The 16,011-nt window shown below is 56.4% G+C and overlaps 1 protein-coding gene across 10 annotated transcripts in view; it reads right to left on the reverse strand.

Annotated features, from left to right (window-relative positions):
• RAP1GAP (RAP1 GTPase activating protein) overlaps positions 1-16,011 on the reverse strand; it is a 62,684-nt gene that overhangs the window by 18,970 nt on the left and 27,703 nt on the right. For 7 of the 10 annotated variants that reach the window (XM_060200874.1, XM_060200875.1, XM_016193071.2 and 4 more), the window contains 6 exons: positions 13,644-13,737; positions 5,965-6,000; positions 5,037-5,084; positions 3,339-3,377; positions 2,763-2,948; positions 105-208 (listed from right to left, as the gene is read on the reverse strand). In XM_060200874.1, the coding sequence (XP_060056857.1) occupies positions 105-208; positions 2,763-2,948; positions 3,339-3,377; positions 5,037-5,084; positions 5,965-6,000; positions 13,644-13,737 (507 nt within the window). Of the gene's footprint in view, positions 1-104; positions 209-2,762; positions 2,949-3,338; positions 3,378-5,036; positions 5,085-5,964; positions 6,001-8,081; positions 8,228-13,643; positions 13,738-16,011 lie in introns of those variants that run through there. The other 3 variants (XM_060200881.1, XM_060200877.1, XM_060200876.1) reach the window with 2 other exon arrangements.

The following is a 16,011-nucleotide window of genomic DNA, read 5'->3' on the forward strand; positions in this document are numbered from 1 at the left end:
GAAAACTAACAAATAAAATACTAAAGACAAATAAGGGTGTGTTAGCGAGGTGGGTGCTTAGTTTACGAGAGCTGGGCCTTCCCTGTGTAGGTCCGGCTCCTCACCTGAGCAGCAGACGCAGATGCTCCTGGTCCCCAATGACGTCGTACTTGAGGGAGAATACAAGGTGACCCAGGGCCGCATCCAGGGAGTAGTAGTTGAAATGCTCCTGGGGAGGGGGCAGGCTGATCTGGCAGCTTCCGGAAACCAGACCAAAGAGCCAACCCGCTCCCGGGAGGGGCCCTGGACAGGCTGTAAGTGCCCGTTAACGGCAGGCTCCTTCCCAGGCTGCACTGCAGCCTGGCACCCGCCAGCAGGGCCAAGGGTGCCCTTGCCTCTTGGCGCCTGCTTCCTTGCTTTCCCCGTGCAGGCCAGATGCTTTGTGTGTGTTCACTGAGTGGCACCTGGCGGCTTGGGTTCTGCACAGCATCAGGACCATATCTGCGCGCGCGTGCGAGCACACACATACACACACACACACACACACACACACACACACACACACACACACCTTGCTCCTCGCCTCCACCCTCCTCTTCTCTGGGGCCAGGCACACAGTATGTGCTCAACAAAACGTGCTCAGGAATGCTCCCCCCGTGACTCTGTGACCCCCGGAGTCAGGGCCCATGAGAAATAGGAAGCGCAGCTCCCCGTGAGCACACTGGGGTGTCGCACTGCCTCCAACAAGTCACTCCACCTCCCTGAGCCTCAGTTTCCTCCTCTGGAAATTAAAAAAAAAAAAAAAAGCCAATCCTGGCTAGGAGATACTGGCTGTCAGAAAAGCCATGATACATTTTTGCAGAGAAAAACGGAAAACTAGGTCATGACTTTTCTGGAAACCCAAGAGCTCACTCCTAGGGAGCAAAGGAAGCTTGTCTGCACTGGCACACTGGCTCCTTCCCTGCCCTTCTCTCCTCAGGGGCCAGGCACACAGTAGGTGCTCAATAAGAAACCTGCCCAGTGGCGGCACGCCTGGCCTGTGACCTGAGTGGTGATACAGTGCTGTGGTGTCTCTCCCTCTCTGTATGACTCTTTATGTGGGGTGGGGGGAGAGATTGAAAAAGTTGGCCCAAAAGTAGTGAAAATGGCAGAAAGAGAGAGAGAGGGAGGAGGTGGAAGGGGGAAGGAGGAGAAGCAGAGAAGGGGGAGAGGGAGGAGGAGGCAGGGAGAATGCTGATCTCAGAGTTACTATGAAGACAGCTGGCACTCACTACACACTTACTATGTGAAAGGCCAGCTCTGTGCTTTCATGCACTTCTCCTTATTCCCAGCCTTACAGACAAGGAAGCAGGCTCAGGACGTTTAAACAACTTGCCCAAGGTCACACCACCAATCACAGGAGGGGACATGCTGCGCATCCAGACCACACCCTCCACTCCGCAGTGAACTGACAGAGCCGACTGCATCCCTGGGCCTAGCCTGCGACCTCCCCTTCCACTCCTACGGCCTCACAGTAACCTTATTTATTTACTTTTTGGTCATTGCTGGGGCTTTGCTGCTCTGGGCTGTTTTTAAGCTGGAAAGAGAAACAGAAAGGCAGAGGGAAACCCAGCACCAAAGCTGCCCCCAGTGCAATGGGGTCCCAGTCTGAACCTAAGCTGTGCACACAGCAAAGCAGGCACTCTCTCAAACAAACTGTCCTTCCAGCCCAAGAACTACCTTCCGCCCTTTCTTCATTTTTTTTTTTCCTGCCTCTAGTCACTGGGGCTTGCTGCCTGCACTACAAATCCACCACTCCTGGTGACCATTTTTTTTCTTTTTACTTTTTTTCCGTCATTTTTATTTGATAGGACAAAGAGAAATTGAGGGGGGGGAGGATACAGAGAGGGAGAGAGAAAGAGAGACATCTACAAACTTGCTTCACCACTTGTGAAGTGACCCCCCAGTAGGTAGGGAGCTGGAGGGGCTTGAACCTGGGTCTTTGCACATCATACTATGTGCTGAACTGGGCATGTCACCACCACCCAGTCTCCTTCCTTCCTTCCTTCCTTCCTTCCTTCCTTCCTTCCTTCCTTCCTTCCACTGACTTCTTTTCTTAGAGAGAAACCAGAGTACCAAATGTCTGGCACATGCACGGGAGTCCTGGTGCATGCAGGTCCTGTCTCTACCCACTGAACCGTTCCCTGGACCCATGGACCTTGGCCCACAGCTCTTGTTACCCCGTGGGAGTCCCACGGGGTAACACTGACTGTGCAGGGTCCTTGCTCTGGGAGAGGGGGGTTGCTTCCAGCCAGGACATTGAGATCTTTGCAGTCTCCATCTCAAACTGCCCAAGGGCAGGGCCTGGGTCTGCCTGCTCACTGTTGCACACCTGGGAGGCACAGAGCCAGGCACACACCTGCTGGCCCTGAACGCCGTCGTTCTGAACACCTTTGTAGCAATGTTCAAAGCTGGCAGCGACCTCACAAGGCAGGTACAGACACCCTCTCTGTTTTCACAGAGGAAGACACAGAGGCTCCAGGATGGTAAGTGACTTGCCCAGTATCCCTCATGGGAGGCAGAAGAGCCTTGCTTGTATATTCACACCCTTGTCAAGTGTCTGCTGTTGGCCACTGCCATGAACACTGCCTTTTACACTAAACCTTGTTGAATAAATACAGAAAACAACCACCTGCCCTGACACTCCCTCCCCAGCCCAGCCCAGCCCTGGCCCAGTCTCCCCCAGAGCTGGGTGGGACCCCTCTCCCTCCCCAGCCTACCCCCCCAACTGCAGCAAGCCCCACCTTGCCAAGAAAGTGCTTCCGGTAGATGCGGGCTGTGGGGTCACACTCCAGCTTCGCCTTGGCCGTGGGGGACTGCAGCGGCTCTGTCTCGGGGATGCTGGCAATTTCATGGTTGGTGCCTTCGATCCAGTAACCCCCAAACTGGGGCAACAGGATGAGGGGGAAGGGCCCTTCTCGCCCCAGGACCTAAGGAGAGACTCAGCTGAGAGCCACCCACACCTGGGGAGCCAAGACAGGCCCCCAGCCAAACTGAGGGCACTTGCACCATAGCCAGGGGTGTGAGGGGAGAACCCAGCACCTGCTCCATGCCAGGGCTCTCACCCACACCTCCATGCCCCATGTCCCACCCTGCCTCTCCCACTGCAGACCACAAGGAGTGTGTGGCTGCTCTCAAAGGCTGGAGCAGGGAGGGAGGGAGAGATGGGAACGTGACCTTGGCCATGAGGCTAGCCAGAATGAGACTCAGACACGTGCAGCCCGCACAGCCCAGGGAGGAGGCCCAGGTGCCCAGACTCCCCACAGGGCTGCCTCTCAGGTGGTGAGGTGAGGCCGAGTTCGGGGGTTCTGGCTGGTTACCTCATGGACGCTGGGGTAGGGGATGTAGTCCTCCTCTGTCTGCAAGACACAAGCGGGGCAGGGCCTAATGGGGAGGGGCTCACACTCATCAGAACCAGGCCCCCCAGCTGAGTGTATGGCCGGGGCCTCGACCCGTCTCCCACGTGTAGATGGGGCAGGACCTAACTGTGCTGACCCCAAGGGGCAGAGGCCCAGCAGGCACGCTCACTGAGCAGGCTGTCCCTCTGTGTCTCTTCCTGCCTGGAGAAAAAGAGGTTTCCTCCCCAGATGAAGGCTCTGGATGAGGTTCTCAGAGCATGGGGCCAGCCAGGGGGCTTTAAGTACACACAGTCACATCCCACCTTCAGAGTTTCTGAGGTTGTGTGTCTGGGTGGGGTCTGAGAACTGATGTTTCCCTCAAGCTCCCAAGGCATGTAGCTGGCGCAGGTCTGAGGACCTTGAGAAACCCTGCCTGAACAGAGCGCTAGGATAGGACCATGGGGGAGTCAGGCAGTAGTGCAGCAGGTTAAGCGCACATGGCAAAAGCGCAAAGACCGGCCCAAGGATCCTGGTTTGAGCCTCTGGCTCCCCACCTGCAGAGGAGTCGCTTCACAGGCGGTGAAGCAGGTGTCTGTCTTTCCCCACTCTGTCTTCCCCTCCTCTCTCCATTTCTCTCTGTTCTATGCAACAACAACGATATCAATAATAACTACAACAATAAAACAATAAGGACAACAGAAGGGAATAAATAAATAAATATTTAAAGTAGAACCTGAAATGGAATTGGCGTATCGCACCAAAGTAAAAGACTCTGGGGTGGGTGGTGGGGAGAATACAGGTCCATGAAGGATGATAAATGACATAGTGGGGGTTGTATTGTTAAATGGGAAACTGGGGAATGTTATGCATGTACAAACTATTGTATTTACTGTTGAATGTAAAACATTAATTCCCCAATAAAGAAATAAATTAAAAAAATTTTTTTTAATTTAAAAAAAGGATAGGACCATGAACCTCCCACAGACACACACACGCGCGCGCACACACACCACACACACACACACACACACACCCTTCTCCCTGCAGCCCTGTCCCACCCTCCCAGACCAGTCACAGCATCACATGCCTCTCTAGAGGGCAACTTTAACCCCTGTCATTCTCCCCACTGGCACCGGGGGCCACCAGGCCATCTCCCTCTCCTCTGGTCACCCTGCCACTTCCTCTCAGAAGCAGGTTCAGGGGCCTAATGGGCAGGGGTCCTCACTCCTTAGAACCAGGCCCCCGGCTGGGTGTATGGACATAAGTCTCCTGGGTCTCAGCACTGCTGCCCATGATGGGTGTCAGGGAAAACGGTGGAGGGAGGCTGTCCTGTGAGACATGGGATCTGACTCTGGGATGGGGGAGCCTGGAGAGGTAAAGGTGGGCAGGAGCCAGAGCCCCTCAGCTCAGAGCAGAGTAGGGTCCTCACATCAGAACTGCTGGAGGGCGGGGGCTGGTGCACCTGCTCAGCCCGGCCCCGTGCCTGGCACACAGGCAGAGCACTGCTTGGCAGGGGCAGGGAGAGACTGGGTGGGCTGTCTCAGTAGGGGCCACTCCAAAGGCTCCACCCCGTCTCCCTGTCTCCTCCAGGGCCCCACGGCCACTGGAGAGGCTGTTCAGGAAGCAGTGGCACAGGGCAGGGCACAGGCAAGCAGCCCACAGAAATGTCCTCAGACCTACTTTGAGGGGTGGTGGGAAGGAGCATCGCTGTTCATCCATCCTGCTTCCCTGCCAAGAGAAGGACTTGGTTACATCTCCGTGCACTGCCCGCTGAATGAGGCTGCCCCTCCCTGCCTGCAGAGGGCACCTGCAAAGCCCAGTGAGGCTGGTTCCTCCAGGACAGTTTCCAGGGCTCCTGCAGGCTGGCTGTCCCGGTGGACACCCAGTCTACTGGAGGCTGGGCAGCAGGCAGGGCTGGAGTCTCCATGCAGGAATTCGAGCCCTGCGCTGCACATGGGGTGGCCTGGGGTGCACATGCTTGTGTGAGCCTGGAGTGGTGGGGGCAAGGGTAGGGAGGCGGATACAGAAAGACTGAGGGGGCAGAGACAGGAGGAGGCAGGAGAGAGAGGCTAGGGGGGTGAACTGACCTGGGGCAAGCTCTTGGGGTTTCTGCAAGTCACTTCACCCCCTGCCACCTCCCACCCACCTCCCCACCTCCCCACACAAAACAGACAAAGGTGAGAGGAGCAGGGAGGGACAGGAGCAGGGGTGCTGCGAGGCTCACAGCCTCTGGTTACCCAGCACCCTGGCATCTGTCCCTCTTCCCCTTCCACAATGGAGTTCTGCAAAGTCGGTACCACATGGGGCTGGGGGAGTCGGTTGGTTAATATGTAGGTGGGCTGAAGTGCTGACCACAGTCCTGCTGGGGATCGGCACAGGGTTGGGAGCCAGTGAGACACTGATGGGTCTGTGCCCGCAGGCCAGGAAGTGGGCACCACCTGTGTGTGTCCTCCTCTCTGACCAAGGCAGAGAGCCCTGTGCAGCAAGCTGCCAACACCCCCTCTGGGCTCAGCCTGTCAAGACCTCCTAGCCATTCCAGAGCAAGGACCCCTTCTCCAGCCACCCAACCCCGCCCCACAGCCCCACAATGACCCTGGAGGCAACTCACCTGCATCTTCTCAATCATCTCAAACAGGTCAGTGTTCTGCAATAGAGGTGGAGAGGAGTGAGGTCAGACCTAAGGGCAGTCTAGTGGGCCCTGCTGAGCCCCTAGGCGTCTGACCCCCATCTGGCCAACCATGGCAGACCTACCCAAGCAGTAAGAGAGGGGACATCTTGGGAGGGGGCACCAAGCAGCTGGCCTATGGGTGTGGCCAGCTATGAATACAGTCAGCCCCCTCTCCGCAGGGAGGGGGAGAAAGATGTGACCTTAAGAGAACTACATCTCCCCCAAGTCACCGCAATGTTGCCAGTGCCAGGGGCACCCACAGTCCCAGGTCCCAGCCTAGATGGCATCCAGAAAGAGGGCTCCCCTCTAAAGCAGAGTGGGCTGGGGAAAAGACGGCACCATGACCCACTGACCCAGCAACTATGTGTGAGTCCAGCCCCCAACACCCCCCACACAGCCTTCCCTGAGGCCAGCCAGGGCACACGCAGGGTTAGCCTGGTCATCTGCCAGCTGTGTCTGGCAGCTTGGGCCTCTCCAGCGCCTGCTCCTGGGAGCCTTCCTGGAAGGCAGCATCCCTGCCTGCTGAACTGTCAGGGCTGGGGGCTAGGGGCTGGGCTTAGGAAGCCCCCAGAGTCTATAGCATGCTGCCCCTCCCCCCGCACCTCCTGGCCTCTAGCTCCCACTACCCTGTGAGGGCTTTGCATGGGCTCACACACGTGCTGTGGGGCTATGCACCAGGTAAAACTCTCCTCCCTCCTTCTTCCCTTCCTCCCTCCCTCCCTCCAACACAAACACACACAGGCCTGTCCGCCAATATTTAGACAGTCTGGCTGCAGCAAGGAAATATATACACACACACTTGCCCACATGAGTCCTTACTGATTCTCAGATTTGGAGCTCTAACACAGGAAGACACGTCAGTATCCTGGGTTACACAACACACACCCCCTCTAGCAATACACAGATCCATGTAACCCTAGAATAACACACAGATGCAAAGCCAGCTCTGTGCAGGTCCACACATCAGCAGACACACAAAATGACAGGGAGACCACAAAACTGCTCAGATCCGAACAGGAGAGAACAGAACAGGTGTGAGCTCCCCCCGACACACACACTCCCACATACGCCGCCCCTGCTTCCCCCATCAGAGTCATACACCCCATGTAACAGACATGAAAGACCAGATCCTACAACATGCAAGAAGTTTTGAGAAAAACAGAAAAGTGTGGCCCAGGTGGTGAGACAGTAAAGTGTTGGACTATCAAGGGTGAGGTCCTGAGCTAGAACGCTGGCATCTTATTCGCCATAGCAATGCTCTTGTTCTCTCTCTCTTGTATTAGTAAATGCAGAAAGCTATACTTTAAAAAGCAGCTGTGGGAGTGGCTGAGTATGGATGAGGGCCCCAGGTCTGAACCTCACAGCTGCTCAAATACACACGACTCAGCACACACACCCCTCCGCTAAAAACCACGGGGCACAAAGGCAGCAGGTGCCCGGCAAAGCCAGCTCACAGAGTCCTAGCCCAGCCTGTGAGCATGTACAGCAGGAGTCCAGAGGAGACACTGACCAGGGTCACTCAGAGTCACACCCACCACTTGGGAGAGGGAAGGGACAACTCCAGCAGCTGGTACAGAAACGCCTGCAGCTCAGGCAGGCAGACACGCTGTCCCAACAGGGCGATAAGGGTGCCAATGGCCCCCCACACAGAGCACCCAGACACGGTCGGGGTGCAGTGCCCAGGAGGCTCAGCCACATTAGCACAGACACATGGTGCTGTCACCCAGCGCAGCACAGCACAGCAGCAAGTGACACCCAGCTGGAGCCCCTGCGCCCAGCAGCCGCCCGGGCACGCGAAGGCTGCAGGCTGTGCCCCCTGCCCGCCTCTCCCCTCCCTTCCCCTCCCCTCCTCTCGCCGGAGGGCCGCGGCGGCGCTGGGCCATGGACGGTGTGCTCCGGGGCCCGGGGCCCGGGCAGGGTGCGCCCCGGGGCCGGGTGGCACAGAAGCGAACACACCCTCCATGACGGAACCCGCACACCGCCCTGGCCCGGCAGAGCCTGCTGGGCGCTAAGAAGTCGGGTGGCCCAGGCCAGCTCGCCCTCGCCCGGGTGCTCACCTGCCAGCCGACTCCGACGGGTAGCGAGCCCCTCCGTGGGCGGCCGGGGGGCGCCAGGGGCCGCGGATGTGCCATCCCGAGCCCGACACCGGCCCGCGACCCGCAGCACCGAGCTCCCGCCCCCGGCCCCCGGCCCCCGGCCCCGGCGCGCTGCCTGCGCTGGGCTCGCACTGGGCTCGCACTGAGCTCGCCGCGATCCGCAGCACCCAGCTCCCGCCCCCGGCTCCCGCCCCCGGCCCCGGCCCCGGCCCCCGGCCCCGGCGCACTGCCTGCACTGGGTTCGCACTGGGCTCGCACTGAGCTCGCCGCGACCCGCAGCACCCAGCTCCCGCCCCCGGCCCCGGCGCGCTGCCTGCGCTGGGCTCGCACTGGGCTCGCCGGGCAGCCGGGTTCTGGGGGCGTGGCCTCTCAGGTCCGGGGCGGGGACAAGGAGGCCACGCCCCCGCCCCGACCAGGCCCCCGGGCGCGAGCACTGCGCCTGCGCGCCCTCGTCCGCCTGCCCAGAGCCGCCGCGCTCCCTGCTCGCCACCGCCGCCTTCTCAGCCTTTCCCCACCCGGCGCTTCCCGCGGGTCCTCAGGGCCTCAAGGGATGCTCCTGGGACCCTCTGTGGGGCAAGCCAGGCAAAGGAACTTAGTCGTTGGTGTTATTTATTAACGAGAGAGGCAGGGGACCAGACATCCCTCCAGGACCTGCACTACCGGGAACTGAACTTGGACTCTCATACTTGCGAGTCTTGTATTTTATCTACTGTTTGTTGCTTGGTTACAGTGCCAACGCGTCCTTCAGCGGTGGGCGCTGGGCTTGAACCTGGGCCGTGCACATGGCAAAGCAGCACGCTATCCAGGTGAGCTGTTCCAGCAGCCCCTTTGCACGTTTTATGCTCTCTCCACAATCCAGAAGGCACCATTGCTATCCTTTTTATAGATAAAACCCACTGCAAACTTCAACAACAAAACAACAAGGACAACAAAAGGGAAATAAATAATAATAAAACAATTAAAAAAAAACCACTGTAAGGGGTGAGGTGTCCTGCTCAAGATCACACGCCTAAAGAAAGGTGAAGCTAGGGGTGCCAGGAAAGACGGTGTGTCCTGCTCCCCCAGCCCCCTGGCTGCTCCACCCCAAGGCCTGCCAGCAGCTGGCCTACGCCCTTCTCTCTGCCCCTACTCTTGGAGGGGTGGCAGCAGTGCCGGGGCATGGCCTTCCAAGGCCCCGCGGTATCCGATGGCTTTTAGGACACATGTTCTAGCTCTGGCCTCACTGCAACGTGCTAAGTGGACTGTGCATGAGTCCCTGCACCCTGTAGGTCTGTTTGAGCATCTGTGACATATACCAGCTCTGCAGGCCCGTCCAGCTCGCCCCACAGCTCGCCCCACACCGTGTGCCACTGTGTCGTGTGGACAGTGCCGGCCCTTGTGGGCAGATGTTGGGAAAGTGGTGGCGGCTTCCTGAGCTGTGGCCAGGTCAGCACCCGTCGCTTTTTGCCCTGCAGGCACGGGGCTCCCCACCCTCTATCAATCTTCCTATAGGGTCTGCTAGCAACTGCCTACTGCCTTCTCCCTCCAGAAGACAGGCCCAGTGCCTTCCTCTCCCCCAGACGTGGCCCCTGGGTCAGGCTGGAGACAGGGGAGCCAGCAGAAACTCTGGAGATGTGTATTCCAGACACGGTGTAGCTTTGTTGTTAATAATTAACAGCAGCAAATATTGATTTATGAGGCACTTCCAAGTCTAAGCGCTTCCGGGCACCTATCAAAATGCGGCCAGTGCAGCATCCCGGGGGAAGTGAGCTCTGCTCGAATCACTGGAGATGCCATGTACCGGGCAGAAGGAGGTATGCACAAGTGCTCCTGAAGCTGCACGTGCAAGGCAGACAGAGACTGTGAGACCAGCTATGTGTGCACGAGTACCCTGGACGTGTATTTAGGTACTGCACACTTGCCTGCGCATGGAGGTGTGTGTACGTGTGCGCGTCTCTGCCTTCACCTGCAGATAGTATCCATGTGTCCAGCCTCTGTGTCTGGTCACAGATGGGAGTGTGGGCAGGCTGTGCATAGACTGATGTGCAGGGGGTAGGGCTGGAGAGCTCAGCATCTGCACACAAGCGGTTTCCCAACAGGAGGGTGGATGTGCCTTCTGAGTGTTCAGGTCATCCCTGGGAATGAAGTGATACTGATAGGATATTTTAGCATCCCAACTTCTTCTCCTTCTTCTTCTTCTTCTTTGCCAGAGCACTGCTCATCTCTGGTTTACAGTGATGAGGAGATTGAACCTGGGACATGAGAGTCTCTTTGCATTACGCTATCTACCCCCACCCTCAAAGTACTTTCACAGTCATCACTCCATTGCAAGCTGACAAGGCAGGGACTGTTGTCCTTACTTTGCAGATTAGGAAACTGTGGCCCAGAGAGGCCCAGAGGCTTGTCCATGACACAGGGAGCTCACCTGCCTCCTAGTCTGTGCAGAGCCAGGGCCACTAGGGGAGGGGTGGAGGCTGCCTCGCAGGCCTGGGCTCCCACTGCTAGTTTGTAGGGTGCAGACAGACCACTTAGTCTTCTGAGCCCTGGCTCCCACCTGCCCGAAGAGGATGATCCACAGACTGTGTTGACTGGAGGGTGGGTGGCTGGGAGGGGCAATTTAGAGCTGGCTGTCTGGGTTGTGTTAGCATAGAGGGAGGTTTCTAGCAAGGTTGAGTGGAGGCCAGAGAGCCCAAGGTGAGCCAGCTTGCAGCTAATCGGACAAGACCAGCCGCAGGCTGTCTGGGCAGGTTGAACTCCGGCTGGTGGGTTGTCCCAACCCTCATGTTTCTTTGGGAAAGCTGAGCACAGGAGAGGAAGCCATGGACCAAGACCACGCTGCCCTTAGTGAGTGCCCAGATCTCCACACAGGCATTAGACAGAGCACAGGAGGGGAAGCCATGGACCGAGACCACGCTGCCCTTAGTGAGTGCCCAGATCTCCACACAGGCATTAGACAGAACACAGGAGGGGAAGCCATGGACTGAGATCACACGCCCTTAGTGAGTGCCCAGATCTCCACACAGGCATTAGACAGAGCACAGGAGGGGAAGCCATGGACTGAGATCACACGCCCTTAGTGAGTGCCCAGATCTCCACACAGGCATTAGACAGAGCACAGGAGGGGAAGCCATGGACTGAGACCACGCTGCCCTTAGTGAGTGCCCAGATCTCCACACAGGCATTAGAGCACAGGAGGGGAAGCCATGGACTGAGATCACACGCCCTTAGTGAGTGCCCAGATCTCCACACAGGCATTAGACAGAACACAGGAGGGGAAGCCATGGACTGAGATCACGCTGCCCTTAGTGAGTGCCCAGATCTCCACACAGGCATTAGAGCACAGGAGGGGAAGCCATGGACTGAGACCACGCTGCCCTTAGTGAGTGCCCAGATCTCCACACAGGCATTAGAGCACAGGAGAGGAAGCCATGGACTGAGACCACGCTGCCCTTAGTGAGTGCCCAGATCTCCACACAGGCATTAGAGCACAGGAGGGGAAGCCATGGACTGAGACCACGCTGCCCTTAGTGAGTGCCCAGATCTCCACACAGGCATTAGAGCACAGGAGGGGAAGCCATGGACTGAGATCACGCTGCCCTTAGTGAGTGCCCAGATCTCCACACAGGCACTAGAGCACAGGAGGGGAAGCCATGGACTGAGATCACGCTGCCCTTAGTGAGTGCCCAGATCTCCACACAGGCATTAGACAGAGCACAGGAGAGGAAGCCATGGACTGAGATCACACGCCCTTAGTGAGTGCCCAGATCTCCACACAGGCATTAGACAGAACACAGGAGGGGAAGCCATGGACTGAGATCACACGCCCTTAGTGAGTGCCTAGATCTCCACACAGGCATTAGACAGAGCACAGGAGGGGAAGCCATGGACTGAGATCACGCTGCCCTTAGTGAGTGCCCAGATCTCCACACAGGCATTAGACAGAGCACAGGAGGGGAAGCCATGGACTGAGATCACGCTGCCCTTAGTGAGTGCCCAGATCTCCACACAGGCATTAGACAGAGCACAGGAGGGGAAGCCATGGACTGAGATCACGCTGCCCTTAGTGAGTGCCCAGATCTCCACACAGGCATTAGACAGAGCACAGGAGGGGAAGCCATGGGCTGAGATCACGCTGCCCTTAGTGAGTGCCCAGATCTCCACACAGGCATTAGACAGAGCACAGGAGGGGAAGCCATGGACTGAGATCACGCTGCCCTTAGTGAGTGCCCAGATCTCCACACAGGCATTAGACAGAGCACAGGAGGGGAAGCCATGGACCAAGACCACGCTGCCCTTAGTGAGTGCCCAGGTCTCCCCAGAGGCATTAGACAGAGAGGGGCTGGGAGCCACAGGCATGGACCCAGATGCTAGTCAGTTGTGCCCTTTCTTCCAAGATCCAGCATTCACAGCACCCCAAAGCCACAGCACCCGTTGCCTATGTGCAGAGCAGGGCAGCATCTCAGGCATTCCTCAAGTGGGTGCCCCTTAGGGTGGCAGCAGCTGCCTCTGCCTCTGCCTCTGGCATATTCTGTCTGTGTGACCTTGAGAAAACTATTTCACCTCTCTGAGCCTCTGGGTCCCTGTCTGGAGAATATGCCAACAACCAGGGTCTGGTGAAAGCACTAAGGCATCTGGTATCTGTGCTTTAGAAAATATGATGTGTGCTGCAAAAGTAGGCATAGGGCGGGGAAAGACAGTACAATGGTTATACTAAGACTCTCATGTCTGAGGCTCCAGAGTCCCAGTTTCAGTACCCCTGCACTACCATAAACCAGAGCTGAGTAGTGCTCTGGTAAAAAGTAAAGTAAAATAAAATAAAATGAAAGCATAGTACTCTCCATACTAGTTAGAGCCATACTGAGTTTAGGTCCTGACCCCTTCACGCCCCACCTGTGTGCTTTTGAACCAATAACCTGTCTGGGTGTTGACTTCCTCATTTGCAAAGTGGAACTGGTAGCAACTATCACATACTACCACTATCTTGGAAGTCAAATGACAAACAGCAGGCTAATTATATTAACCACCCAGCTGGCACTCACTAACCTCAGCAAATGCTCGTGGTTAGTGCTGGCACTCAAGCACCACAAGGTGTTCAGTTCTTTATCTTGTAGCTGCACTGCAACTCCTTCAGGGCACTGTTTGCAGTTGAGAATCTGGCTCCTTAGCGCTCAGCACCACTCAGGAGCTGTGCAAACATCTGGCTTTATTGCTGACCCTTTAAGAACTCTGAGCCTGTGTCAGATATGCGCTTTCACGACCCTCAAGATGGCCCCTTGCAGCGTGCTGCCCTGCCCAGTCTACAGAGGGAAGCTGCCAGCCTGCTGACGCTGCAGACAGTGAACGGCAACTGGGTGGTGCTTTGTTCCCCACCGTGTGCTGCCCCACCTGCAGAACGTCGTCTGATCTTTGAGACTATACCAGGTCAGTGGTTTGGGGGCCAAAGCCCAGGCAGGGCCTCTGCTCACTCGCCACTCCCAGGAATTCCAAGCTGTCTCCCGGGAGAAGGGTCCCCAGACTGGGGGCAGTGGGGTGGGAAGCACTTGCCTTAGGGTAGAGAGAAGCAGTGTGGCTGGGAACTAAATCCACTCGGGGCAAGTCTAGTGCCTGAGGGAAGCGCTGGTTCCGGCCATCACTCCTCCTGGAAGAGAAAGAGTCTGAAGTCAGGGAGAATCCCAAAGTGTGGGGCTTTGGGAAGAGTCACTTTCAGAGCTGTGTGTCCTGAGGCAGACAGGTTTCCTGGAGGAAGGTGTCCTAAGTTCCCTAGGAGACAGCAGACAGGCTCTCCTCCCCTCAGAACTCTGCTGTTCTCCCTAAAGCCTTCTCCAGCCAAGACTATGTTCACAGCCCACCCTGAAGATGGGTGAACTGAAGCAGGGGCCAGTGAGGGCTGACCCTGACCTCTGACTAGGCAAGGCAACCCAGCCTCTGCGGAGCCCCCCTACCCAGCCTTCAGGGAGACAGCAGCCTTGGGCTGAGAGGCCACCTGGGGTGGTGCTATTATGATTACTGAAAATGACTGACACTGGGCCACTGTGTGTCAAGCTCTGTGCCCAGCTCTCCTTCCCTGGGGTTCCAGGCAGACTCCGCAACATCCTGTGTCCTCGCTGTACAGAGCTGCACAGAAGCAGATGAGGGCTCCTCAGTGTGACTCAGAGGTCACACTGCTGGCTGGTGGCAGCCAGCTCCTGTGGGGGGCGGGACTGACTCCAAGCCCTGCTTGGCCATGCCCACACCCTCCCCTCCCAGTGGAAAGCAGCAGGTCTGGTGAAGGTGAAGTCAGCCTCTGTCGCCCAAGAAGGTATGCAGACGCCACCTCTAGGGCCAGGGAGAGGAGGTGCACAGTGGTTCCTGGGGCCAGGAGCCCACAGCCTGGTGAGCAGGTCTGACTTCCGCCCGCTGCCTAAGGCAACCCTGACGTGGCGGCACCCCAGCCCTGTCCCATCCAGAGTCTGGTCCTGAGAGGTGAGTCACAGGGCTGCCAGAGGATCCTCAGAGGCTTGAGTCAGGCAGAGCCCTGCCGCAGCCCAAGTAGGGAAGGGCCCACAAGAGCCTGGCCCGTGAGAAGTTCTGAGCTCCCTGGACAATGCCCACTCCCCCGGCCCAGGTGTGAGTGTGAGAAGTAGTGCAGAGGAACAGTCCACAGTTGGCACCAGAGGCTTCTCCGCCTGCCAAGGCACTGACAGTTTAAAAAAAGGAGGCAGGGGTAGCGGGGGTAAGAAAGCTGTGGGACATATGTGCAAATACTGTTACTTTGCAGCTTAAACAAAGATGCTCTTGTGTCCTCTGGAATAAAATGGACAGAACTTGAAGTGACTATGCTTAGTGAAATAAGTGAGGAGGAGAAAGATAACTACAGGATAGTTTTGTTCATATGTGGAATATAGAGGTGAGATACGTAAACTTGCAAGACAAAATGGTGTCAAACTGCAAACTATCTCTAAGACTGAGAACTGTGATGGCTGTCAATGGGGGTTGGGGGAATAGGATTTTGGCAGTGGATATAATGTGGAACTATATAATTTTATAATATTTAAATATATATTTTATTTTGTTTATTATTAGTTAGAGACAGAGAAATTGAGAGGGAAGGGGGAGATAGGGACAGAGACAGGGAGAGAGACAGACACCTACAGCCCTGCTTCACCACTCATGAAGCCTTCCCCCTGCAGGTGGGGACCAGGGACTTGAACCTCGGTCCTTGTGCACTGTAATGTGAGCACTTAACCAGGCATGCCACCAACTGGCCCCCCTAATCTTCTAATATTGTAAATAAAAATAAACAACCAAACAAATAAGAGGGTTGATCTGTACTGCTTGACCCAGAAGGACAGATATGATGACGGACACTTGAGACCTGTGGTCCAGCAGGAAGGGAGGGGAGGTATTGCTAGGCCTTGACCTACTGTGTGATGTTAGGGAATAGACATAGCCTTGGCTTCAAACACTAAGGGCTGGGGAGTAGCACAGGTTCAGTCCCCAGTACCACCATCAGCCAGAGCTGAGCCGTGAGCCGGTAAAATAATCATATGATAATTATTCACAATAATAAAAAGTCATCATAGAGCCTAAACAACTCAGTAAATTCTCTGGTATCCATTCATGGTCAACTCTGAACCCCTAAGTTAGGATCTTATAAAGGCTGGACAAATGCATGAATCAGTCAACCCATCAGTCAATCAATCAATCAATCAGTCAATTAATGTTGGCAGTAAGGAGGCACTGAGAAAGGGAATGGCCTAGCCATTTTTTCCTGGAGACTGCAAGGTGCAGTGGGTTCAAACCAGAGCTGGCCACTGGGGCTGCGTGGGAATTCTCTGGTAGGCTTACTATGTGCCTGGAAGTGTGTCAAGGAATATTATCCCCTCATTACAGTGCTGAAAGCTTGGCGTTATTCAACCCCACTTTTACAGGT

The sequence above is a fragment of the Erinaceus europaeus genome, chromosome 11 (assembly GCF_950295315.1).
Source record: "Erinaceus europaeus chromosome 11, mEriEur2.1, whole genome shotgun sequence".
NCBI classification, from domain to species: Eukaryota; Metazoa; Chordata; class Mammalia; order Eulipotyphla; family Erinaceidae; genus Erinaceus; species Erinaceus europaeus.